This window comes from Phycodurus eques, chromosome 5, assembly GCF_024500275.1.
Source record: "Phycodurus eques isolate BA_2022a chromosome 5, UOR_Pequ_1.1, whole genome shotgun sequence".
NCBI lineage: Eukaryota > Metazoa > Chordata > Actinopteri > Syngnathiformes > Syngnathidae > Phycodurus > Phycodurus eques.
The window spans coordinates 11164293-11191626 of NC_084529.1; the positions used below are offsets into that span (position 1 = coordinate 11164293).

The 27334-nt window shown below is 41.9% G+C and overlaps 1 protein-coding gene across 1 annotated transcript in view; it reads right to left on the reverse strand.

The window, feature by feature from the left end:
- Positions 1 to 25026, reverse strand: part of mbtps1 (membrane-bound transcription factor peptidase, site 1) — a 56394-nt gene extending 31368 nt beyond the window's left edge. The window contains exons 1-11 of the mRNA XM_061677475.1: positions 24695 to 25026; positions 19681 to 20229; positions 19092 to 19355; positions 17868 to 18083; positions 17653 to 17763; positions 17389 to 17498; positions 17039 to 17155; positions 6839 to 6906; positions 6556 to 6658; positions 3631 to 3782; positions 2648 to 2809 (exon numbers count right to left, since the gene is read on the reverse strand). Coding sequence (XP_061533459.1) covers positions 2648 to 2809; positions 3631 to 3782; positions 6556 to 6658; positions 6839 to 6906; positions 17039 to 17155; positions 17389 to 17498; positions 17653 to 17763; positions 17868 to 18083; positions 19092 to 19355; positions 19681 to 19897 — 1520 coding nt within the window. The 5' untranslated portion in view covers positions 19898 to 20229; positions 24695 to 25026. The remainder of the gene's footprint in view (positions 1 to 2647; positions 2810 to 3630; positions 3783 to 6555; positions 6659 to 6838; positions 6907 to 17038; positions 17156 to 17388; positions 17499 to 17652; positions 17764 to 17867; positions 18084 to 19091; positions 19356 to 19680; positions 20230 to 24694) is intronic.
- Between the last annotated feature and the right edge of the window lie 2308 nt (positions 25027 to 27334).

The window sequence follows — 27334 nt, forward strand, 5'->3', positions numbered from 1 at the left end:
ACTAGTGAGCAATTTTTTATAACAGTCTGGTCCTTAGGGGCTATGTTGGTGACCCCTGGTATAGAGTCATAGAATAAACTTTTAGACTTAAGTTACCAATGGCCAATAGATTTTTACAATTTTTCAAGTGAAATTCTGGTAAATGTGTGCGTTATTACGACTGCAACAACAACAGCATAAAGCTTGACACACATTACATCACCACTGTGAATCATCTCTAACTACAGCTGCCACAAAGAGAAAAGGGAGCACAAATATTGACAAGGTGTTAATAGACTGCTCTTTGAACAGATTTCTCTTCAAAAGGATGACTACTGTCCCTATGATTTTCAATCTCCTTTTGCATTATACATACATGCCAATAAAAAGTATTGGCCCCCTTCTCAAATTCTTATATTTTTGCATAATTTCCCCACTTTAAGATCATCAAACAAATGTAAATATCAGACCAATATAACCCAAGTAAACTTAAAATGCTTTTTTTCAATTATTTGATTTATTAAGGTAAAACAATTAACTATTCAAAGTTACCTGACCCTGTGTGAAAAGGTAATGGCCCCGAAAACCTAATAACTTGTTGGGCCATCCTCAGCAGCAACAACTCAAATCAAGCTTTTTCGATAACTGGCAATTAGGCTTTACACAATCAGGATTTTTGGGGGCGATCAGCGAGTTTAAAAAAACGATAAGCGATCCGATCACAAGATGGAGCAATGTGTCTATTTAAATGAGTTGTTCATTTACTGTATATACTTGTGTACTTAATTGCTCCAAAAAATTATCTTTGTTCATCTATTTATGCCAGTTAGGCACAGTGACAGACAAAACAAATGAATAGTCTTCTCTGAGATGGCAGGAAGTACATACAGTAATTAATGTATCCACTTTTTGTGACGTTGTTTGCTGGTGTGCCGTGAGATTTTTCAATTGTAAAATATGTGCCTTGTCTCCATAAAGGTTGGAAATCACTGCGCTAGTCAGATCTTGTATTCTAATCAGTCAGGTCAAACCAACATTACAACATGACAGAAATAATGGGTGCCAACTTACTGTAATTAAATTCACACACACTAAAACTTTAGAGCATGATTCGACAGATCGCCTGCATGTTCGCTTACAACCGTGAGTGCTAGCACTAGCTTGCTAGGCTACATAACGGTTTGTTGCCTGCTTGCAAGCCGTATCGTATTAAAAGTACGGGAACATACCTCAAGCAAGCCTTAAATGAACGTCCTCTCCCGAGCACCGGTGACCACCGACACACGCTTTTCCCCATTTTGTTCTTATAACCACACGGCGATCCATTATTGTTGTCGTCGGCATGGTAACGAGTGTATCTGGTCCCGTTTGAGTTGACAAGATAAGGCCCAGTGATCGTAAAAAACGGGATACATCTTTCCTTAGTTTTTTTTTTAAGCCATTCAGAAGTTGACTTGGTGTGTTTTGGATCTTTATCCTGCTGCAGAACCCAAGTGCGCTTCAGCTTGCGGTCACAAACTGATGGCTAAATATTTTACTTCAGGATTTTCTGTTAAAGAGCAGAATTCATGGTTCCAATAATCACAGCTAGTCACCCAGATCCTGAAGGAGCAAAGCAGCCCAAGAACATCACACTACCACCACGTTTGACTGTTAGTATGATGTTCTTTTTTTGAAATGCTGTGCTACGTATGTAACGAGACAAAGACCTTACAAAAAGATCAACTTTCATCTCGTCAGTCCATATAATACTCTCCCAAATGTCTTGGGAATCATTCAGATGTTTTTTTGCAAAAGTAAGATGAGCCTTTATGTTCTTTTTGTTTAGCAGTGGTTTTTGCCTTGGAACTTTGCAGTAGGTGCCATTTTTGCCCAGTCTCTTCCTTATTGTTGTGTCATGAACAGTGACCTTAACCGAGGTAAGAGAGGCCTGCAATTCTTTCGAAGTTGTCCCGAGTTCCTTTGTGGCTTCCTGGATGAGTCATTGCTGTTCTATTCGGGTAATCTTTGCAGGCTGGCCCCTCCTGGGAAGGTTCACCTCTGTTCCATGTTTTCTCCATGTGAGGATAATCGCTCGCCCTATGGTTCGCTGGAATCCTAAAGCTTTAGAAATGGCTTTTGCAACCCTTTGCAGACTTATAGATGTCAATTACTTTATTTCTCGACTGTTCTGGAATTTATTTGGATCGTGTCTTTTTGTTGCAGCTTTTTTAGAGCTTTTGTCCGACTTGATTTTGTTGGAACAGATTCTGTTTAAGTGATTTCTTGATTGAACAGCTTTGGAGATAATCAAGTTTGGGTGTGATCAGTGAAAATTAACCAAAAATTTTGATTAGTCACAATTAATTCATGATTTAACAAGGGGGTAATTACTTTTTCACACAGGCCCAAGTAACTGAATAGTTTGTTTTCTTTAATAAATGAAATCATAATTTAAAAACAGCATTTTAAGTTCACTTGGGTTATAATTGTCTGATTTTTACATTAGTTTGATGATCTTAACCATTAAAGTGGGGAAACTATGCAAAAATGTAAGAATTTGAGAAGGGGGCCAAAACTTTTTCACGGCACTGTACATATGCTCGGTAAACAAACAGCACAACACATTTTTCTTTCAGAAGGTTGTTTTCAGGCCTTTAAGTTGGTCACTTAATGTGACAGGCCTTACCTGGCCTGAGGTCTGTAGCTGTTGAGGATCTGGTAAGCTCTAATCAAGTCCAGTTTCCCATGGCCCTGCTCGAACATGTTGACTCCCGGCAGCCTGCGGGCTGAGGCGATCAGAGCCTGCTTCATGGAGGCTGGGTTCACCAACTCTCGATTCAGTACAGTGCTTGAGGACAGAGGACAGGTTAGTGGGCATATGACTAATTTGGTGTCAGATCAGACTCTAGCCATATAATAAAGAAAAAGAAAAAGCGATAGACTTCTATACTGAATTGAGTGGTAATCTCCAGCGTTAGTTGTGTGTTACACTGCAACTCTTTACTTTACTTCTAACTTCTACAACCCCCCCGGATGATTACCATGGCGTCGAGAGCTATCAGCCGTTCAGCCCCCGATTTTTGGAACACTCTCCTAAGTCAAATTAGAAATTTAGACTCCTCCCCAATATTCAACTAATTTCTGAAAACACACCTCTTTGAAACAGGCGTATTCATTATAATTAATTTGGTTATAATTACTTTTGTATCATTTTGTGTATTTATTTTGGTTCTTGTGTTTAATACTACTTTGCTTTATTTTATTCTTACTTTTTGTATATCTTGAGTGACATGAAAGATGCCCAAAATAAAATTTACTATTATCATTACATACAACTATAAAAAAATACAAAATAAATGAAAAAAAACATCTTTCACAATGTACACTGTAGTGGATGACACAAACTTATTAACAAACAGTTTACATGCATTAGTGACACAGTTTTCCTCGATATGTGTACAGAAATTTAATGTTTATTGCAACCACTTAGAATGCACATTCAACATTTTATTGAAAAAAACCTACTGGTAAACACAAATGTTAAGTATAAATACAACAGCTATCTCAATGATAATGCCAATAAAAACTTTCTAAATGAGCACGGATCAAAGCAAGCACAAATAAAAGAGTGAGACACTTGGGTGACAGAGGTCAGTTAATGATTGTCACCTGGCCAGAAGTGTAACAGCTCCAGCCACCACAGGAGAGGCAACACTGGTGCCAGAAAGAGACCGGCATCCTTCCTTCATTCCCGACCCGCGAACCCCAGAACCATAGGTGACGATATCGGGCTTCACCCTGCCGTAGCCTCCAGGCAGCTCCTGCACAGAGATGTGAGTCAGATACAAGATACTTCACTGTGAGACTTGTCACTCTGAACTTAAACAATTTTTTTTTTCCCCAGTATTGGAAATGACAGAACAGACTTCCTTGCCACCTAACATATTGCAATTTCGTGTCTGAGAGTATATGAATATGAAGAAAAATTACAAGACAAATGTTTTAGAATTGGGAAATATTTTGAAAGTACTTGTAACAAAAATATTGCTAATGCAGTCAAGTTGGTGAGTAAGCGAGTTCAGTCTTTTCACGTTGACCTCCTAGTTTAATGAAACATCAGCTACAGAGGGAGAGTAAAGGTCTGGAGAGTGAAATCTTAATCATATTCCAGGGAAAAAGGTCTGCTTTGGCCACTGACTGATTCAAGTCCTATCAGGGATAATATTATTTGTACACATATAGACCCTTTCCAAAAAATTTTAATATCATGGAAAAGGTTATTTATTTCCATATTTCCATTCAAAATGTTAAACTTTCATAGATTATAGATTCAGGGCCAACAATTTAAACAATTTCAAGTATTTTTTGGTTTATTTTAATAATTTAAATTTGAATACTGTGAAGAAATCAGCCCAAATTTTGCAGGCCATAACTGTTTTAAACTGAGTGTCACACACTAATCATCTACTAAACTCAAAGCACCTGCACAGGTTTCCCCAGGTGTGGATAAATTGCTTCAGTTTGGTTCAATTGTCTCAGTTGGGTTCAATATGGGGATGACTGCAGACTTGACAACTGGCCAGAAGACCATCATTGATACCCTATACAGGATGGGCAAAGTTCATAGCTAAGGAGGCTGGCTGTTAACAGAGTGCTGTATTCAAGCATATCAATGGAAAGTAGGCTTTACACGATCAGGATTTTTGGGGCCGATCAGCGAGTTTAAAAAAACGATAATCGATCACCGATCTGATCACAAGATGGAGGAATGTGTCTATATAAATGACCTGTTCGTTTACTGTATAGACTTGTGTACTTAATTGCTCCAAAAATTATATTTACAATAAATTTATATTTGTTCTTCTATTCATGCCAGTGAGGCATAGTGACAGACATAACAAATGAATGGTCTTCTATTAGATGGCAGGAAGTAAATACAGTAATTAATGTAGCCACTCTTTGTGACATTTTTGTTTGTTGGTGTGCCGTGAGATTTTTCAATTGTAAAATATGTTCCTTGGCCCCATAAAGTTTGGAAATTTTTAATAACTTTATTGTCCGTCAGATATTTACAGTGTTACTCCAAAAGACACGCGGCATGGCTAAAAATAAACAAGCTTTCGGATTCAAATATACTGTGCACGATGGCGACGCGGAGTGAATGTCTTTTGCGGAGCCGATCAATCGGCAAATTATGACATTAAAGCCGATCAGCATAAAATGGTAATTATTGGCCGATACCGATAAGGCCGATAAAATCGGTGTAAAGTCTAATGGAAAGTCGAGTGGAAGCACAAAATGTGGCAGGAGAAGATGGACTTGCAAAAGAGATGACGGTGGGTTTCAGCGGATTATCAAACAGAAGATTCAAGAATCTAGCTGAGATCCAGAAGGGGAATGAGGCAGGAGTCAGCATCAAAAACCACTACATTCAGACCCATCCGGGAGATGGGCTACAACAGTTGGGTTCCTCAGGTCAAGGCACTTCTGAGCCTGAGCCAACGTAGGAATCGTCTCAACTGGGCAAAAGAGAAGAAATGGACTATTGGCTAATGGTCCACGGTCCTCTTTTCCCATGAAAGTAAAGTGTGCCTTTCATTCCGGAATCAAGGTCCAAGGGTTTGGAAGAAGACTGGTGAAGAACAGAACCCAAGCTGCTTGAGGTCCAGTGTGAAATATCCAGTCAGTCAGTCATGATTTGGGTTGCAATGTCCAGTGCAGGTGTTGGGAAAGTCTGCTTTCTTAAATCCAAGGTCACCGGAACAGTCTACCAGAATGGTTAAGAGGACTTCATGATTCTTTATGCTGAGGATTTGTATGGAGATGTACATTTCATCTTCCAGCAGGACCTGGCCCCTGCCCATACTGCCAGTAGCACCAAGACCTGGTTTGATCCCCATGCTATCAGTGCTTGACTGGCCAGCTAACTTGCCGGATCTAAACTCCATTGAGAATCTATGGGGTATTATCAAGAGGAAAATGAGGGGCACCAGACCCAAAAACAAAGAAGAACTAACAGCAAGCATCAAGGAAATCTTGGCTTCCATAACTCCCAAGCAATGCCACGGCGAATCAAGGCAGTGAGTAAAGCAAAGGGATTCCCAACAAAGTATTGAAGATGAACAAATAGCTTTGAAAGTACCATATTTTGATTGAGTTAATGTGACCTGAAATTTTTATTTTTTTACAAAAACTGAGAAGTAAATGGTGATTTCTTCACAGTATTCTAATTTACGAATTCCTGATTTCGTGGGTTTTATGAGCTGGAAGCCCAAATTATGTAAACATAAAACAAATAAATACTTGAAATTGTTTAAATTGTGGGCCGTGAATCTATAATCTGAATCTATAACCTATGAAAACTTTTTGAATGGAATTATGGAAAAACCTTTCCATGACATTCATATTTTTTGGAAAGGGTCTATATCGCTGGGATGTGGATGAAGGATCAGGAAGTTACAAAATGGTTGACTAACTCCAAATCAAAGTGAAAATCTTTGAGGTAAACATCTATCATGAGACCATTAAATTATTATTATTATTTTAAACAGTTACAGCATACATGAAAGTGACATTGCTCCTGCAGGGACTCACCCAGGTAGTCATGCCTCTGGAAGAAAACCTTGCAATGTTGTCTTCGAAATCTATTCCTCCGACTCCAATTACATCCATCTGGTCTGCTGGGTTATTTAGAGTTCTAACAAAGATGCAAAGAGATAATTAGTCCAGCTACTGGCCCCCGTTTCCAGTATTGTCGGTCATGTCCATTCTCTTTAGGGCTGAAATTAGACCTCGTGTGCTACTGATTACAATAGGACAATGTTGTTGATTTTTTTTCTCCCAGTTAAAACAGTTGTATGCGTAGAGATTGTCATACCCATACAGAGGTCCATCATTGCCAATTGCAGAGACCATAATAACTCTATTGGCAGTGAGTTCCCACACCTGTCAAACAAACGAACGAACAGGGAAAAACTGAAGTTACAGACATACCATCATACTTTTTAGGGTTACAAAATGAATCAGACAAGACGAGCAGTGATATAGAAAGGGAACAAACCACTGTTTAAAAAAATAAATATAATTTGACAAATCATTTGATAAATCATTAACTGTAGCCTGTACAATACAACTGAAATCTGTGAGATGGTGCCACAGTTGCTCTAAATACATGCACAAATAGAGCCCTAGTGGTGATCAAGCACAAGTCATTTTTCCCTGAATGAGAAAAGTGCAGTTTCTGCTCGGGACCAATTTTTCTTCTTCATTTATCACTATCTAAAAATTTAAAATGACCATCCCCTTCACCAATCCCCCCCGTGTTTTGATATTTGACGGGCATGAATTTGAAGTCTTGCGAGAACTCCTTGTCTACTTAGCGCTCATGCAGCACTAATGACAGTTTGTACAACAACCTGACATGAGATAACTTGATTGAGAATTAAAAATCCTCTTGAAAAATGCAGGGTTTTTATTTGTTTGGTGTTTTTTAAACCACTGCTCGATGCAGTGTTCTCTAAAAAAAATGACAGTAGCTTGGAGTTGATTTTAAGTACTTTTTCAACTTGAAAATGTCCAGCTAGCTCATCTTTAATGATGCCAGCCCATATCAGAACCCCACCTCCACCTTGCTGGCGTCGGAATCTAAGTGGAGCTGATCCAGCCCATCTAACTGGTTTGTCAAGCATAACTCTCATTTAACCTTTGAAAAAAAAAAGTCTTTGAATACTGTATTTCTTGTCCCAGTGTTGTTTTAACTATATTTAACGTATGACAAAATATAGTCTATATTCTGTTATTATATTATCCCATAGTTTCTGTGTGATTTTATTACTGAAATAGTTCTTAGTTCTTGTGTGACTTTTTCAAATGTACATAGTAGCTAAATTCATTTAATGCCAGCCGTTTTTCAGAAATAGGGAGAGCCGGGTTCCAGCCATTTTTGACAATTTTGACTGATTTGTGAAGGCCTACAGAAATTTCGTATTATATAATAATCATCATCATAGCTATAGAAACATGGAGCAAACCAAAAGAAATATTTTACCCTCTTCTTTCATGAGGGGGAAAAAATTACATTTCTACCTTTTACCATTCTTTAGTAAACAGCAGTTGAACATAGTTAGGTTTCTTGGAAATACCAGTTTCCAAGAAAAAAAAACAGAGAAAAGAGCTTTTTGTGAAACCCTCCATTTCAAGTTGAATTTTCACTTTGATGCCATTTTTTTTTACGATAGCTCAAATATCTGAACACATATTTCCTACTATGTAACAACATAACACAAAAAAGGATAATTTGATTGCAAAATAGTTGATTTCAAAGTATAATATGCATTTTTAAATTGATACATTAACTTTGAAATACAGAGGCTGCAATAAGTTAATTTATTATTATTTAACGCGTCACCATTTTTCTCAAATATATTTCCAAAGGTGCTATTGACGTGAACATTTCACCAATGTTGGGAACAACCCAAGTCATTCATACATACAAAGAAAGTAGACGACATTAAGGTGTGTGTAATAGTGTGAAATGACACAGGGAAAAAGTATTGAACACGGCAACTGGTATTTATTTTATACTTTTTACAAAAGCCTATGTTTGCAATGACAGCTTCAAAATGCCTCCGGTACGGAGAAACTAGTCGCATACATTGCTCTGGTGTGATTTTGGCCCATTCCTTGAAGGTTCCGTGGGCTTCTATTATGGATCTTGAGTTTCAGTTCTTTCCATAGATTCTTGATTGGATTCAAGTCAGGTGATTGGCTGGGCCATTCTAGCAGCTTAATTTTTTATCTTTGAAACCAATTGAGAGTTTCCTTGGCAGAATGTTTTGGATCATTATCCTGCTGAAATGTCCACCCATTTTCATCATCCTCGTAGATGGCAGCAGATTTTTGTCTAGAATGTCTCAGTACATTTGCCCATTCATCCTTCCTTTAATAATGTGAAGTTTACCAGTACCATTTGCTGAAAAGCAGCCAAATACTATCATGTTCCCACCTCCGAACTTTACGATCCATATGGTGTTTTTAGGGTGATGTGCAGTGCAATTTCTCCTCCAAACGTGGTGTGCATTATGGCATCCAAACAGTTCAATTTTGCTCTCATCCGACCAGACTATATTCTTCCAGTATTTAAGTGGCTTGTCCAAATGTTGTTCAGCAAACTTTAAACAAGCTTTTTTTCCCCAGCAATGGGGTCTTGCGTGGTGAGCGTGCATACAGGCCATGGCGGGGGAGTACATTTCTCACTGTTTTCCTTGTGACACGAGTACCTGGAAATTCCAGGTCTTTTTGAAGCTCTCCACAGGTGGTCCTTGGCTCTTGGACAACTCTTCTGATTATTCCTTGCACTCCTATGTCAGAAATCTTGCGAGCACCTGATTGAGGCAAATTTACGGTGGTATGATTGTCTTTCCACTTGGGACTATGACAGGAAAATCTCGGGAGTTGGTTGACATGATGATTCGGAGAAAGGTTGATATATTGTGTGTCCAGGAGACCAGGTGGAAAGGCAGTAAGGAGAGAAGTGTAGGGGCGGGGTTTAAATAATTTTACCATGGTGTAGATGGGAAGAGAAATGGAGTCTGGGTTATTTTAAAAGAAGAGTTAGCTAAGAATGTCTTGGAGGTGAAAAGAGTATCAGATCGAGTGATGAGGCTGAAACTTGAAATTGAGGGTGTTATGTATAATGTGATTAGCGGCTATGCCCCACAGGTAGGATGTGACCTCGAGGTGAAAGAGAAATTCTGGAGGGAGCTAGAAGAAGTAGTTCTGAGCATCCCAGACAGTAAGGGAGTCGTGATTGGTGCAGATTGTAATGGACATGTTGGTGAAGGAAACAGGTGATGAAGAAGTAATGGGCAAGTACGGTATCCAGGAAAGGAACTTGGAGGGACAGATGGTGGTAGACTTTGCAAAAAGGATGGAAATGGCTGTAATGAACACTTTTTTCCCAGAAGAGCCAGGAACACAGGGTGACCTACAAAAGCGGCAGTAGAAGCACACAGGTGGATTATATCTTGTGCAGACGATGTACTCTAAAGGAGGTTACAGACTGTAAGGTAGTGGTAGGGAGAGTGTGGCTAGACAGCATAGGATGGCGGTGTCTAAGATGACTCTGGTGGTGTGGAGGAAGATTAAGAAGACAAAGGCAGAGCAGAGAACCATGTGGTGGAAGCAGAGAGAGGAAGAGTGTTGTCCGGCTTTTCGGGAAGAGCTGAAACAGGCTCTCGGTGGACAGGAGCAGCTTCCAGAAGACTGGACCACTCCAGCCAAGGTGATCAGAGAGACAGGCAGGAGAGTACTTAGTGTATCTTCTGGCAGGAAAGGAGAGAAGGAGACTTGGTGGTGGAACCTCAAAGTACAGGAAATCATACAAGGAAAGAGGTTAGCTAAGAAGAAGTGGGACACTGACAGGACCGAGGAGAGGAGAAAGGAATACATTGAGATGCGATGTAGGGCAAAGGTCAAACAAGAGGCATATGATGACAAGTATGCCAGTTTGGACATTAAAGAAGGAGAAAAGGATCCATACCGGTTGGCCAGACAGAGGAACAGAGATGGGAAGGATGTGCAGCAGGTTACGGTGATTAAGGATAGAGATGGAAATGTGTTTACTGGTGTCAGTAGTGTGCTGGATAGATGGAAAGAATACTTTGAGGAGTTGATGAATGAGGAAAATGAGAGAGAAGGAAGAGTAGAGGAGCAAAGTGTGGTGGACCAGGAAGTGGCAAGTCAGAAAGGAAATTGAAGCATCTAGGAGAGGTGGCTGTGGAGTTTTTGACCAGCTTGTTCAATAGAATTCTAGCGGGTGAGAAGATGCCTGAAGAATGGAAGAAATGTGTGCTTGTGCCCATTTTAAGAACAAGGGTGATGTGCAGAGCTGTGGGAACTATAGAGGAATAAAGTTGATGAGCCACACAAAGTTATGGGAAAGAGTAGTGGAGGCTAGATTCAGGACAGAAGTGAGTATTTACGAGCAACAGTATGGTTTCATGCCAAGAAAGAATACCACAGATGCATTATTTGGCTTGAGGATGTTGATGGAAAAGTACAGAGAAGGTCAGAAGGAGCTACGTTGTGTCTTTGCGGATACAGAGAAGGTGTATGCCAGAGTACCCAGAGAGGAACTGTGGTACTGCATGTGGAACTCAGGAATGACAGAGGTATGTTAGAATAATACAGGACATGCATGAGGGCATCAGAACAATGGTGGGGTGTGCTGTAGGTGTGACAGAGGAGTTTAAGGTGGAGGTGGGACTGCATCAGGGATCAGCCCTGAGCCCTTTGCTGTTTGCAGTGGTGATGGGTAGGCTGACAGATGAGGATAGACTGGAATCCCTGTGGACCATGATGTCTGCAAATTACTTTGTGATCTGCAGTGAAAGCAGGGAGCAGGTGGAGGAACTTTAAAGACTTGGGGTCAACGGTACAGAGCAATGGTGAGCGTGGTAAGAAAGTGAAGAAACGGGTCCAAGCAGGTTGGAACGGGTGGAGGAAGGTGTCAGGTATGTTATGTGACAGTAGAGTATCTGATAGGTTGAAGGGCAAAGTTTATACAACAGTGGTGAGGCCAGCCATGATGTACGGATTAGAGACAGTGGCATTGAAGAGAAAACAGGAAGCAGAGCTGGAGGTGGCGGAAATGAAGATGTTGAGGTTCGCTCGAGGAGTGACCATGTTGGATAAAATTAGAAATGAGCTCATCAGAGGGACAGCTAAGGTTAGATGTTTTGGAGACAGTTTGTGTGTGTGTGTGTGTGTGTGTGTGTGTGTGTGTGTGTGTGTGTGCGTGCGAGCGCATGTGGGGGGGACTTTTGTGGGTTCACAGTCAGACGGCCAGCCCTGAACAGTGCCAACCGCCGCTGCTTGATACACCTCCTGCTCAGAGCAGCTGACGGACCCCTGCACAACATCAAACCTGGCGACTTCGTGTTGATCAAGAACTACCGGCGAAAGACATGGAGATATCAACGCTGGTTTGGGCCCCTCTCGTTCTCTTGGTAACTCACACGGCTGTGAAAGTTGCTGAAAGAGGGTTCATGTGTCACACTGCATGACAGTTCCAGTGCCTCCTATGGTCTCAACTCCACCTACTGCTCCTTCACCTTCTGGAACGGATAGTCGGAAAGCCCGGCCTGATAAAGCTGAATACTGACCATGACCGGAAAGGAGCAGCTCTCTGACACATCACCTCAACTGTTTTGCGCACACACTACACACACTTGTGCACTTCTGTCCTGCAACTCAGCAGAAGAAAGAAGATGATCACTTCTCCCGGGGGTTTCAAACCCCCTCCTCCTCTGTAGTTTAGCATTAATTGCCTTAATTATTGTGGCGGAAATGTGTATTGATGCTCCAACTTTGACAGTTGACACAATTTTGCACCTTCCGAGACGTGACTACTATAACGAGCTTCTTTGGTTACAGGCGATCGCCACTACCTCTGCTAATTTCATTTCCTACAGTATGAACGTCTGGTTTCTTTACACCCTTTCATGTGGGACGCTCTCAAAATCGTTCTAACTTCTGTTTGTTCTTTCATGCCACATGCCGCTGCAAACCCACATGTAGTGCCTTCCCCAAATCCCAATTTGTCATCACTCTTTCCTCGCACCTTAACTTCTTTTATCAGTTCACATTACATTAACCAAACCATCCTTACTGAAACAGGTTCTATTCTCCCCTACGTCAATGTGAACGAAGTCTTTGCTGGTTTTAAACCCACTAATGACTCGGGTGTGGCCCGCATTAACTCTCTAAAACTTACCACTCCTACTTGTGGCTGACGTTTTCCTGAACCTTTCCCTCATGCTAACTGTTTGGATGACATGACTGAGCCGGACTAGGATTCTTCGGTCTAGCTTCTTTGTGAGTCTCAATTGCAACCTGATTATGAAGCATTTTCTTAAACTTACATCACAATGTGAAACCCTGGATGGGTTTTTTTCAGGTTGGTTGTTAAATACAGTACGTTATCCAAATCATATTGTCACTTCTTAATGTTTCTTTTTATTTAATTGATTGATTCTCAAATATGGGGATTTGTTGTGACAAAATATAGTGTATATTATTTTATAGTTTGTGTGATTTTATTACTTCAATAGTCCTTAGTTCTTGTGCAACTTTTTCAAACGTACCTAGTAGCTAAATTGTTTTTTCCTCCCTTCTCAGTGGCTCTACCGGCCACCTTTTTCTCTCAAGGACAAGATAACTGTGTGAATAGGCCTCTTTCTTTCTTCATCTCCCACCCATTTTAGTTTAACTTTTCGTTGCTCCTCCGTGTTCTTCAGAGTCAGGGAGAGGCGCGAAGCAACTGGAAGTTCCGCTCTGTCTGTCTCTCTCTTTGCAAAGATTTCATTAAAATGACAAAACAAGATTGTGTCCTGATTTAACTCCAAAACAAACTGTGTTGTTCACTGGTGGTCACATTTCAGCCTTCCATACCATTGGCCATTCAGTTCTGGAAGATTCCAGCACTGGAGAACAATGGGTTCAGAGTACCTTCATGCTTGATTCTCTTTGGAAGTACATGTTTTTGTTTGTTTAATCAACAGAATTCTGTCAACCCTGTAAACCTTCTGCAACAAAATAGTTGATAGGTCTGTGATCATGACCCAATAGCATTCAAATTTCAAGTGTGCGGCATTCCTCTGAAAGATGTTTTGCATTTTTTGACTTTTCAGAGTTAGTCAAATCTCTTTTTGCCCATTTTCCCCAAGGAAAGTGATCGGTCGAATAATTATAATTATATTCATATATATTATAATTATTTTACCACTTGAGTATGGCTATTTAATTAGACTGTATGTTAACAAAACTAAAGATATGAGTTAAATATATCAGTGTTTTTTTTTTCTTTTTTGCTGATGGGTGCCCTTTTTTGCTTTGAGCACCTGCCTCCAAAAATGTCTGCGTACGTGCCTGCCTAAATGGCACCGTTCTTTTCAGATACACAGATTACTGGTGTTCTGCGTAGTGGCAGAGATGGTTTCCTAGTAACTTATTAACGCTAATATGATGTAATTGCTTTATGAATATCTTGTATCATTACAAGGATCTAAACGCAGAATTTAAGGAATGTCCACTGAATATTCTGAAATTCTTAAATATAGGGCCTGGTATTTTAACAGGGGTGTTAGAAAAGGTTGAATCAAGCAACTGTACTTTTTTTCTTTGTTGAAGACATTCCACCTTTAATCCAAAAGGCTTCTTCAAATTTTAAAGTTTAGTGTCTCTCCATACAGTACATGTCTCTGCAGGGTGTGTGTCCTGAGGGGTGGTCACAACAGAGTTGCAGTGGACTGACTGTAGACTGAGAATCGACACAGAAATAACAGAGTTGTATTTACTTACATTTACTTGTACAACTCCTTGTGCAACCCCAATTCCAATGAAGTTGGGACGTTGTGTTAAACATAAAAACAGAATACAATGATTTGCAAATCATGTTCAACCTATATTTAATTGAATACACTACGAAGACAAGGTATTTAATGTTCAAACAGATAAACTTGATTGTTTTTAGCAAATAATCATTAACTTAGAATTTTATGGCTGCAACACGTTCCAAAAAAGCTGGGACAGTGTCACGTTTACCACTGTGTTACATCACCTTTTCTTTTAACAACATTCAATAAACTTTTGGGAACTGAGGACACAAATTGTGGAAGCTTTGTAGGTGGAATTCTTTCCCATTCTTGCTTGATGTACAGCTTCAGCTGTTCAAAAGTCCGGGGTCTCCGTTGTCATATTTTACGCTTCATATTGCGCCACACATTTTCAATGGGAGACGGGTCTGGACTGCGGGCAGGCCAGTCTAGTACCCGCACTCTTTTACTACGAAGCCACGTTGTTGTAACACGTGCAGAATGTGGTTTGGCATTGTCTTGCTGAAATAAGCAGGGGCGTCCAAGAAAAAGACGCTGCTTGGATGGCAGCAAGGTTTCCCTTGCCCAGACGCGGGTCACCGGGGCCCTCCTTCTGGAGCCAGGCCTGGAGGTGTGGGCTCGAAGGAGAGCGCCTGGTGGCCCGGGCCCCATGGGTGCAGGCCCGGCCACCTTCCCATGGGCTCACCACCTGTGTGAGGAGCCATAGGGGTTGGGTGCAGTGCGAGCTGGGTGGTGGCCGAAGGCAGGGACTTTGGCGAGCTGGGCGGTGGCCAAAGGCAGGGACCCCGGCTACAGAAGCTGGCTCTAGGGACGTGGAATGTCACCTCTCTGGCAGGGAAGGAGCCCGAGCTGGTGTGTGAGGTTGAGAAGTTCCGACTAGATATAGTCAGACTCGCCTTCACACACAGCTTGGGCTCCGGTACCAGTCCTCTCGAGAGGGGTTGGACTCTCTTCCACTCTGCAGTTGCCCACGGTGAGAGGCGCCGAGCAGGTGTGGGTATACTTATGGCCCCCCGGCTCGGCGCCTGCAAGTTGGGTTTCACCCCGGTGGACAAGAGGGTAGCCTCCCTCTGCCTTCAGGTGGGGGGACGGGTCCTGACTGTTGTTTGTGCCTATGCACCAAACAGCAGTTCAGAGTACACACTCTTTTTGGAGTCCTTGGAGGGGGTGCTGGAGAGCGCTCCCGCTGGGGACAGTGAGACCTAGAAGGGCGTGATTGGGAGGACCTCTCCAGGTTGGGGATGAGATCCTGCCCCAAGTGGCGGAGTTCATGTCTCTTGGGGTCTTGTTCACGAGTGAGGGAAGAATGGAACGGGAGATCGACAGGCGGATCGGTGCAGCGTCTGCAGTGATGCGGACTTTGTATCGGTCAGTTGTGGTAAAGAAGGAGCTAAGCCGAAAGGCAAAGCTCTCGATTTACCGGTCGATCTACGTTCCTACCCTCACCTATGGTCACGAGCTGCGGGTCGTGACCGAAAGAACAAGATCCCGGATACAAGCGGCCGAAATGAGTTTCCTCCGCAGGGTGTCCTGGCTCTCCCTTAGAGATAGGGTGAGAAGCTCGGTCATCCGGGAGGATCTCAGAGTAGACCCGCTGCTCCTCCACATCGAGAGGAGCCAGGTCAGGTGGCTGGGGTATCTGATTCGGATGCCTCCCGAACGCCTCCCTGGTGAGGTGTTACGGGCACATCCCACCTGGAGGAGACCTCGGGGACGACCCAGGACACGCTGGAGGCACTACATCTTTCGGCTGGCCTGGGAACGCCTCGGGATCCCCCCGGAAGAGCTGGATGAAGAGGCTGGGGAGAGGGAAGCCTGTGCGTCCCTGCTAAAGCTACTGCACCCGCGACCCGACCTCGAATAAGCGGTAGAAAATGGATGGGTGGATGGGTTTTCTGAAGTGTTCCTGAGCCCATGTGGCGATATCCTTGATGTCGGTTTTTAATGCAGTGCCGCCTGAGGGATCGAAGGTCACGGGCATTCAATGTTGGTTTTCGCCCTTGCCGCTTACATGCAGTGATTTCTTCAGATTCTCTGAACCTTTTGATGATATTATGGTCCGTAGATGATGAAATCCCGAAATTCCTTGCTAATTGTACGTTGAGGAACATTGTCCTTAAACTGTTTTGACTATTTTCTCACGCACTTGTTCACAAAGAGCTGAACCTCGCCCCATCTTTGCTTGTGAATGACTGAGCAATTCAGGGAAGCTCCTTTTATACCCAATCATGGCACCTACCCGTTCTGATGAGCGTTCCTCAACTTTCTCAGTCTTTTTTCCACCTATCCCAGCATTTTTGGAACGTGTTGCAGCCATAAAATTCTAAGTTAATGATTATTTGCTAAAAACAATAAAGTTTATCAGTTTGAACATTAAATATCTTGTCTTTGTAGTGTATTCAATTAAATATAGGTTGAACATGATTGCCAAATCATCGTATGTTTTTTTTTATGTTTAACACAACGTCCCAACTTCATTGGAATTGGGGTTGTACATTTAAAATTTGTTATGTGTATAAATCTTCTTTATTTATTTTTGTTCAAATGATTCCAATGTGTGTTTAATGCCTGTCATTAAGGACAAAAGAAGTGTGTGTCTGCCCGACTTGAACATTTACACCGATACATTACCTGTTTTTTCCAACTCTTTACAACTTTAAGAGACTCCAAGAGTGTCTGACCTTGTCAACAAAAGGGTGATCCATGAAGTCGGGGCCCCCAATGCTGAGGTTGAGAACATCAATCTTTTTTAAGATGGCATAGTTGAAGGCATCCAAGAACCATGATGTGTATGACACCTGTATGGTAAATCGATACAACAAACACCACAAAAATACATAAAATTAGAAAAATTTAAAATAAAATCACAATTACTGGCTTTGAGGTCGATTTGGACATGGAAGAAGTTTACTGTATTTGCTACATTGTTAACTATCATTACAATAAGATGTACATGTCAAAAAGAGGTGATTAAGTTTAACATTGCTGCAGCACATTATCATCATATAAAACAGTAATTTAAGGTCTATACCTGGTTGTTTGTGAACACTCTGAATATGTGTAGCTCTGAGTCAGGAGCAAAGCCCTGACACTCTCTCATGCTGGCTATCACTCCAGCTACAAATGTGCCATGACCCAAGCCTGAAAAAAATTCAAAGACAGACTCAACTTTTTTTCTTCCACCTCATTACAGTATAGACTTCTAAGGCACTGATGAAATTTAATTGACAGTCAGAATAAAACACATTCACATATCTTCATCATTAACATTAGGGTCATATTTTGTACTGCTCACCATCATCCAGTGTCTTCTCATTGGTCCAGTTGGTCCTTTCCTTCACATTCTTAAAATGTGGGTGTTTCTCACTCAGACCTGTATCAAAAACTGCCACCTTCACACCAGAACCTGCAAATATACACACAGAGAGATAATGATAATTTCAGCACCTTTAATTTGGATGCTTCATGTTTTAGTCACCCCTCTCCTACTTCAAAGCTGTTCAGGCTTACCAGTGTGTCCCATCTGCCAGAGTACATCTGCCTGCAGGATCTGGGCTACATGGCGGGGGATGGCTCGCAGCAGGCGTCGACTGGAGTGGCGCCCAGTTGAATGCCAAAAACCTGAGGCGAGTGACAGACTGGTCCTTCGAAAAGGCCGGGACGATTGCCATGACTGCCATTTTTGCATCCTGCGGGTGCTGTTAAAGGATGCAGCGGTTTCTGGTGCTTGGGAGAGAAAAGGCAACAATTGGTGAATAGTTTAGTCCAGAGATTAATATATTTGATTCATTTGAATTGTTTTAATTCTCAGGAGGTATAATCTTTAACCAAATATTCACTTATCATTACAGATGAGTTGTGGACTTAGGCAAGTCATCTCTCTTATTTTCTCTCTCACAGTGGCGTGGAGCTGAACTCATCATATTTAGATCGTCACAAGTTTATCTAGCAAACAGTAGCACAGCTCCACAGGGATTCATCATGCCTGGGTGGGTCTCAATCATTCCTCTTAATAAAGGGCTTATCAGTATTTGTTTCTCTAGTAATCCCCTCTCCAATAAAAAAAAAAGAATAACGATTTTCATGAGAAGATTAAGTAAAAACAGAAAGAAAAAGGTCTTTATTGATTCCAGTTTTTACAACTATTGTTTTTAGTCTTAATAGTATTTAGTTGTTACATTAAATGTGAATAATTAAAAACAATGAATAACAACCAAATCCACACAATTTCCAGAATGATCAATTCATTTATTACTGTGTCCAAGTATTAACCACTGTATAATACAACTATATTATAGTTGTATAGTTATACTATACAAGATTTACTTAGCCACATTTCACTAAAAATAAATAAATATATAAAACATTGAACCAATAATAGAAATATTAGTCTTATGGAAATGGTGCGGCGCCCCACACAGGCATATTTTGTCCAGTGCCAGGCACAGGGTGTACCCCGCTGTTCAGGCAAGCCCCGCCAACACTAACTCACCTTTTCACTCTATGATTGAGCAAACACAGACGTTCTCTGTCCCATCTCCCATCCCCCAACACACAAATATATTTAGACACACATATTCACCATTCAAATTCAACACACCCAGGCTAGGCATGTGTTTGGTCCTATTTTAACACCTTTCAGATATCCACTATTCATACTACTTTAATAAAAACTTGTTTTCCACTAGCAGGTGATATTTTCCTACCCAGCAGCACTACTATAGTCAGACTTACAAGGAATGTATTTGAGCGAACGGAACACTTTGCGTTGTGGAGTGACCCTCTTGATGTAGGGATGGTCTTCTAAGGTCAGCAGACTGCTGGGTGAAGCTTGTCGGATGTGGACCAGCTCAAAGTCACTGGGGAAGTCAGAAGCTGGGTTCTCTCTGGGAACAATGTGCCACTGAATTGCTCCAGCCTTTTTGTTTCGTAGGGCGCTGCTTATGTATAGGCTGCGTGCTTTGGCCGAGAAATACCCCGTGAATGCCACAATGTACTCTGGATGCAAAGTGTGAAGAGATAGGTTTAGGGCAGCGATATAGGAAAATATCCAGTGTGATGGTCATCATCCTTAAATTTACATTTAAAGGAAGTGTATTAAACACAACGTGCTTGAAAACACACAAAACTTCAACTGCGTCATTACAAATTGAATTATTTCCATGTTAACCCTGCCTTAAATACAATATGCTCAAATATGCTAAAAACATCAAATGTGTTGCACATAAAATTACACATCACAACGTTCATCAGGACTTGCCCCCAGATTTCCGTGGCTCAGCTGAATTAAAAACATGTTTTGAGTATGACAATAATTTCTTACCATGTTCCACCACATTGGAGGAGAACTCTAGTTTGAGAGTGAGATGAGAGCAGTTAGAGTTGAGAGACTCCAAGTTATGGCTTTGACCAGGGCCAGATTTTCCCTCTGGCGATGGCTCCATCCCCACCACAGGCAGGAAGCCTACAAGCAGGCCCATAAACATGGAGACCCACAGTGGTAGTAGGTGCATTTTGCGTTGTGAAACTGTACAAATCATTTGTTTTGTGTATCAGTTTCAGTTTTCAGTTTTGAGCAGTTAAAACCTGTATCAGGGCCAGGGGAACGGACCAGCATATCAGGTCCAGAGCTCCAAAAGTGAGTCCATAATGAAAATGTTCTAAGGAGCTAGAATAATTTCTTTCTGCGTTTTCTCTCCATGGTGGTAAGCAAAGGTGGAGTTCAGTGACACCGCCAGAGTAGGAACACTGCTGCCATGGTGAGATAGGAGGAGGAAATCACTCCGGAAAGTAGGAAGAATAGGAGGATGGCGGGAGAAGTGATGAAGGAAAGGTTGGCAATCAATTAACGTTGTCCCTTCTTTATTTAAACCTGGAAAGAAATGAGAAAATAATAATAAAGTTAACAGGATCATGTTTGGAACATATTAAAGTTCATGTACCCGATGGCGCCGTCATGCTTCCCGGCTTCCATCTTCACAGGGCAGACCGCGACATGGAATTATTGGGGAAAACAAAAGACGGCGGGATATGCTTCTATATCAACAAAAACTGGTGTACGGACGTCACGGAACTCAGCACACACTGCAGCCCGCATTTGGAGTCGCTGTTTTTGAACTTTAAGCCATTCTACTCGCCTCATGAGTTTGCATCATTCATTCTTGCTGGTGTATACATTCCACCTCAAGCTAACACAAACGCCGCACTGTTAATGCTCGCTGAACAAGTCAGCGAAATTGTAAAAAAACACCCGGACCCACCCCTCATTATTCTTGGGGTCTTTAACAAAGCTAAACACAACCACGAACTCCCTACATACAAGCAGCACATCGATTGTCCTACCAGGGAAAATAACAAATTTGAACTACTGCTATACTACGCTAAACAACACATACCGTGCCAAACCTCGTGCAGCACTGGGCTCGTCTGATCACTGCTTAATTCACTTAATACCGACATACAGGCAATAACTTAAATGCGCAAAGCCTACAGTGAAAACAGTGAAAAAGTGGACCAATGAAGCAAAGCTGTTTACACTGCACAGACTGGAGTGTCTTTGAAAATTCAGCTGGCAGCCTGGATGAATATACTGAGACTGTCACATCCTATATTTAGTTTCTGTGAAGAGGTTTGTGTAACAACAAAGTCATTTCGCACTTTCGACAACAACAAGCCGTGGTTCACTGCCAAACTCAAGCAACTTCGCCAAGCTAAGGAGGATGCATATCAAAGCAGGGACAGGGCCCTGTATAATCGAGCTAGAAACCAGCTGACTAAAGAAATTAACATTGCAAAGAGGAACTATGCAGTAAAGTTGGAAAATCAGTTCAGCGCAAACGACTCTAAATCAGTCTGGCATGCATTCCAATCGCTGACTAATTACAAGCGAAGATCCCCCCAAGCTGTGAACAATAGCCAACGACTTGAATACCTTCTACTGGAGATTTGAAAAGGACACTTCCACACCCCACACCCACCCGGCCGCACCACGGACCACAATCACACCTCTGACTTCTGCATTAACCATCCACGAACAGGATGTCAGACGCATCTTCAAACAACAAAAGATTAACAAAGTGGCAGGCCCAGACCATGTGTCCCCATCCTGCCTCAAAGTCTGCGCGGATCAGCTCGCTCCAGTCTTCACACAGATCTTCAATAGATCTCTGGAACTGTGCGAAGTACCATCCTGTTTCAAAGGCTCCACCATCATTCCAGTCCACAAGAAACCTACAATCTCAGGTCTGAATGACTACAGGCCTGTTGCCTTGACATCTGTGGTCATGAAATCCTTTGAACGTCTCGTGCTGGACCACCTCAAGAGCGTTACAGGTGCCCTGCTGGACCCCCTGCAGTTTCCCTACCGAGCAAACAGGTGTCTGGATGACGCCGTCAACACGGGACTGCACTTCATCCTAGAACACCTTGAAGGCACGGGGACCTACTCGAGGATCCTGTGTCCTCTCTCTGCTGATCTTCTCCGTCTACATGAGCGACTGCACCTCAACGCACCCGGCTGTCAAACTCCTGAAGTTTGCAGACGACACCACAGTCATCGGCCTCATCAAAGACTGAGTCTGCGCATCGACAGGAAGTGGAGCGGATGGAGCTGTGGTGCGGCGGGCACAACCTGGAGTTGAACACGCTCAAAACTGTAGAGATAATCGAGATAATCGTGGACTTCAGTAAGCATCCTTCGCCACAGTTCTCCCACTTCAGGTCTCTCAGGACCTGAAGTAGGAGAACAACATTAACTCCAACCTCAAAAAGGCCCAGCAAACGATGTACTTCCTGCGGCTTCTGAGGAAGCACGGCCTGCCACAGGACCTGTTGAGGCAGTTCTACACAACAGTCATTGAATCAGTCCTGTGTTCATACATCACAGTCTGGTTTGGTGCTGCCACAAAAAAGGACAAACTCCGACTGCAACGGACAGTCAAAACTGCTGAAAAAAATTGTTGGTACCCCCCTATCTACACTTGAGGACTTGCACGCTCCCAGTACTAAGACAAGACTAGGGTTGGGCATCGAGAATGGAGAACCGATTGGAAACGGCGTTCCCATTCTCCCGGAACCGTAGAAATTTAAAAATTTCAGTTCCCAGTTTCGATGCCTAGTCCTCCAGCCGCGAAGAAGAAGTGGCGACAAGCAACGAAGCAGCGGCGTAAATCAACGAAGAAGAATGGGCACGATGACGTGCTTGTGCCCAACGGCGGCAAACAAAAGTGTGTCTTAACTTTGTTAAAATGAATGACCAGTCGCCTCAGTGCAACACTTGGAATAAGATTATATTGTGCAAAGGAGTTTTTCCCGATGTGTAGTGTCTGACGCGCTCAGAGCCTCAGACTACACCGCGCGGAGCTTCAGTGAAGTCAACTCTCAGTCAACTGGGTGAGTGAAACAATAAAATACATCTATGCCAACATTGAGAAGATAAACAAGGTAAACGGTTGCTTCCACTTTTGCACTGATGGTTTTTAGCGTTTTTTTTAGTCTTCAAACAAAAAAAAAAAGCTTAACATTGGGCTAAAACTTCCCCGTAGCAAGTTGAAAAAAAAAATAATTGGGACAAAATTCACATAAACATTGTCTCACGGTATCACAAACACTAACCTTGTACTTCATCGGTGGGTAGGGAAAGGAATCAGCGTTTTATAGCATTTGGTTCCATCAATTTAAAAAAAAATAAAATAAATAAAAATCAAAAACAATCACCGGTGCCGTGTGAAGTTACCAAAATGCTGCGTTCCGGTGCGTACCCTTCAAAATAAAAGGCTACAAGCTTAAAACAAGAAGTCAAGGTAAAACATATAAACCATTGGACGTGATGAAACAGAATACAGGGGCAGCTATATAGCACTATATAGCGGTCAGTGAAGTCAACTCTCAGTCAACTGGGTGAGTGAAACAAAATAAAATAGTTAAAACAGTTAAAATAACTATAAATAAAGACGATTCTGATTCTGCTATTCCTCATGGGCACATCACCAGCGTTTGGTATCTGGCGTCTCTCCAGCAACTTATTTGAAGTTCCATATTCTGTGGCCACAGTGGGTCTTAAACCGAAGACCCTCCCATACCCTCGCTTTGTGGCCTTACCTGTTTCCACCATCTGGCTCTGGCATACGAGATCCAATACAAGGGCTGTATCAAAAATTCTGCATTCACAAAAATAATAACGCTTAGCCTCAGATCCTGAGGTGCTTCCAAGTCTGTCACCATCCGTCCGCCTAGCTCTCTGTCTGTCTATCTATCTTTGCTGTGTCTATATCTGCACTTTAAAGTCTAAAATGAATTGCACATTCAGATAACTACATGCATGATAATAAAATACTTGTCACCCACAATTGCTTTTAACGCAACACGGCTGGTATCGGGTTTTCATTCCCATGTCGTTCCGGCGTTCTGCCTTTCCTTTTGACACAGCTGCTGTACCACATCTGCTACAGCCAAAGCCCAAAAATTAGCAGATTGCCTTTATCCCCCCAACCCCAGGCTCTATGGCTATATAACAATATTCCAGGGTTGTAAAAACAAATGTCAGCAATTTCAGACAGGGCTGTGAAAGTTAGTTAGTTAGCTAACCCTAACTCACTTGTGTCAACAACCGAGCCACAAAGATGGCATCAAACCTCAACCTAACTAGTAATTAGCATCAGCAAGAATGAGCCCCACCCTCATCAGTGGATAAAGCTCAGCAGTAGGCGACTATAGGCATGGCATTTATTGGTACAGGACGTCAATAAATCAGTGTACAAAACACATCGGTACAAAATTGATACAAACAGCTCATATAGGTCATGAAGGTACAGTATAGTGGTTGGAATTGTAGGAAACATCAGCATGACTTCCAGTGATTTCATGTTTAAGTGACTAAAGTTCGTTTTCTTCTAAGCAAAACAAAATTGGGTACAATGTGCTTTACATGCGTTATATTTATTTCAACAATATAAGAGCAGTTTTATATTTAAAGTAAGCCTGAAAAATAGACTTATCTATTCGGTTGATAGGGAAACTAGCAAAGCAAAGGTGATTAAAAAAAAAAGGAAATACAAAATCAGCTTTATCTGTGTAAACATTACAACAATTTGCAGATGAGCTGGACGCTTAAAATACTACTTTAACTAATCGATCGACATCAAGACTAAATAACACTGGTATGATGTCACATAGCCAAGGCAATATCTGAGGATGTCATAAACATTGTTATATGAATGCAGAAGCGTGTTAAAAGGTATTTTGAGCCAGCATACTATCACGTGTAGCATATGCTAGCTAGCGTAGTAATGTTTTTCAGGAAACCTTGTTTTTCATGACACCATTACGATGTTACTCACCCAGATAACTCCGTATCGCAGTTCCCGTCTGTCTTCGGTGTTTTATTATTTACCTTCCTTGTAGTGACGCACGGTTACCTTCTCGGTTCCGTGTTGTGCTTTCCTGGGACAAAAGCTAGCAGCTGCAGCAGCAGCAAACACTGACGTCTCGTCATGATTGGATGCCAGATCTACCTGATTACTCGCTCACAACTTGGTCGCCTCTGCCCAAATGTTCAGGTGAGGACGGAATAAACAAATATGTCAGATTTACGATTCACATCATCATCTTGAGGTTATTCTCTTCAGAGTGTGTTGGTTTGTACATTAGGACCGTATCCTATTTGATTCAGAACTGGCAACCCAAGTGACTGTCATTTCATATGCTTCCATCAATGGGCGCTGTTTCACAGAATAAACTAGCCATCCATCCCTCCATTCTCAACACCGCTTATCCTGGTTAGGGTCGCGGGGTGCTGTAGCCTATCCCAGCTTACTCCAGCCAATCGCAGGGCACATAGAAACAAACAACCATTCGCACTTACATTCACGCCTACGGGCAATTTGGAGTCTTCAATTAACCTACCATGCATATTTTGGGGATGGGGGAGGAAACCGGAGTAGGAGAAAGCCCACGCAGGCACGTAGAGAACATCCAAAATAATGTAATTTAGTAATCATGCTGTTAGACAAAATGTTTATTTCCTCTAAAGATCACATGAAGTTATTGCTAGTTCCTTATAAAAGTGTTTTAAAAGACCGATTCAGTTTCATATTTAGCAACAAATGCACTTAATAGCCAGTTAAACCCCTGTTATTTTTTACAGTGGGGCAAAACAATATTTCATCAGGCAGCAATTGTGGAAGTTCTCCCACTTAACATGAGAGAGGCCTGTAAATTTTCATCATTGGTATAACTCACCCGCAACTCTCACCAGGATAAGTGGTGTTGAAAATTAATGGGAGGTATACCTCGCCTATGAGAACAAAATGAGAAAAAAAAAATAATCCAGAAAATAAAGTTGTCTGATTTTTAAAGAATTTGTTTGCAAATAAAATAAGTATTTGGTCAACAACAAAAGTTAATCTCATCTCTTTGTTATATATCCTTTGTTGGCAATGACAGAGGTCAAACATTTTCTGTAAGTTTTCACAAGATTTTCACACACTGCTGTGGGTATTTTGGCCCATTCCTCCATGCAGATCTCCTCGAGAGCATTGGTGTTTTGGGGCTGTCCCTGGGCAACACAGACGTTCAACTCCCTGCAAATATTTTCTATGGGGTTGAGCTCTGGAGACTGGCTAGGCCACTCCAGGACCTTGAAATGCTCCTTACGAAGCCACTCCTTTGTTGCCTGGGCAGTGTGTTTGGGATCATTGTCATACTGAAAGACCCAGCCATGTTTCATCTTCAATGCCCTTGCTTATGGAAGGAGGTTTTCACTCAAAATCTCACAATACATGGCCCCATTCATTATTTCCTTTACATGGATCTGTCGTCCTGGTCCCTTTGCAAAAAAAAAAAAAAAAAAAAAAAAAAAACAGCTCCAAAGTATGATGTTTCCACCCCCATGCTTCACAGTAGGTATGGTGTTCTTTGTATGCAACTCAGCATTCTTTCTCCTCCAAACACGACAAGTTGAGTTTTTACCAGAAAGTTCTATATTGGTTTCATCTGACCATACGACATTCTACCAATCCAAATGCTCTCTAGCAAACTTTAGACGGGTCTTCACATGTACTGGCTTAAGCAGGGGGACACGTCTGGAACTGCAGGATTTGAGTCCCTGGCAGCGTAGCGTGTTACTGATGGTAGCCTTTGTTACTTTGGTCCGAGCTGTCTGCAGGTAATTCACTAGGTCCCCCGTGTGGTTGTGGGATTTTTGCTCTTGTGATCATTGTGACCCCACGGGGTGAGATCTTGCGTGGAGCCCCAGATCGAGGGAGATTATCAGTGGTCTTGTATTTCGCCCATTTTCTAATGATTGCTCCCACAGTTGATTTCGTCACACCAAGCTGCTTACCTATTGCTTATTCAGTCTTCGCAGCTTGGTGCAAGTCTACAGTGTTGTTTCTGGTATCCTTTGACAGCTCTTTGGTTTTAGGGTTAGGGTATCTGCAACATTTGCTCAACCAACATAGTCCCAGATTATCACACTACTCGTCACTTTAACCCGCATACACTCCTTGAAGTCTCGGCGCCCTTTGCACAATGGTCATTGCACCGGACTATTGCAATATTAGTCATTCGAACTGCTCTAAGTGCTAGAGGACTCTGCATCTTTTTGCATAATTGTCAAAAAAAATAAAATAAAATGTACCGGCATTACCAGATAACTAGCAACCCTTTACTGCTCAGTGACTGTTTTTTTTTTTTTTTTGTCAATGTCTTTATGTCTCAAAAGTGTTCTCTGTCAATTGACTGTCTGTTGTCGTACTACAGCGGCTCCAACTACCGGAGACTAATTCCTTGTGTGTTTTTAAGACATACTTGGCAAATAAAGATAATTCTGATCTGATCTAACTAAATACCTTTTTACCCCACTGTAGTAGTCACAATAAAGTGTGTACACATCAAAGAATTGTGAAAATACATTAGTAACGGTAATAGTAAAAATAAAATTTGGGAGCAACAACTCAATGTTTTATTTATTTTTTTTT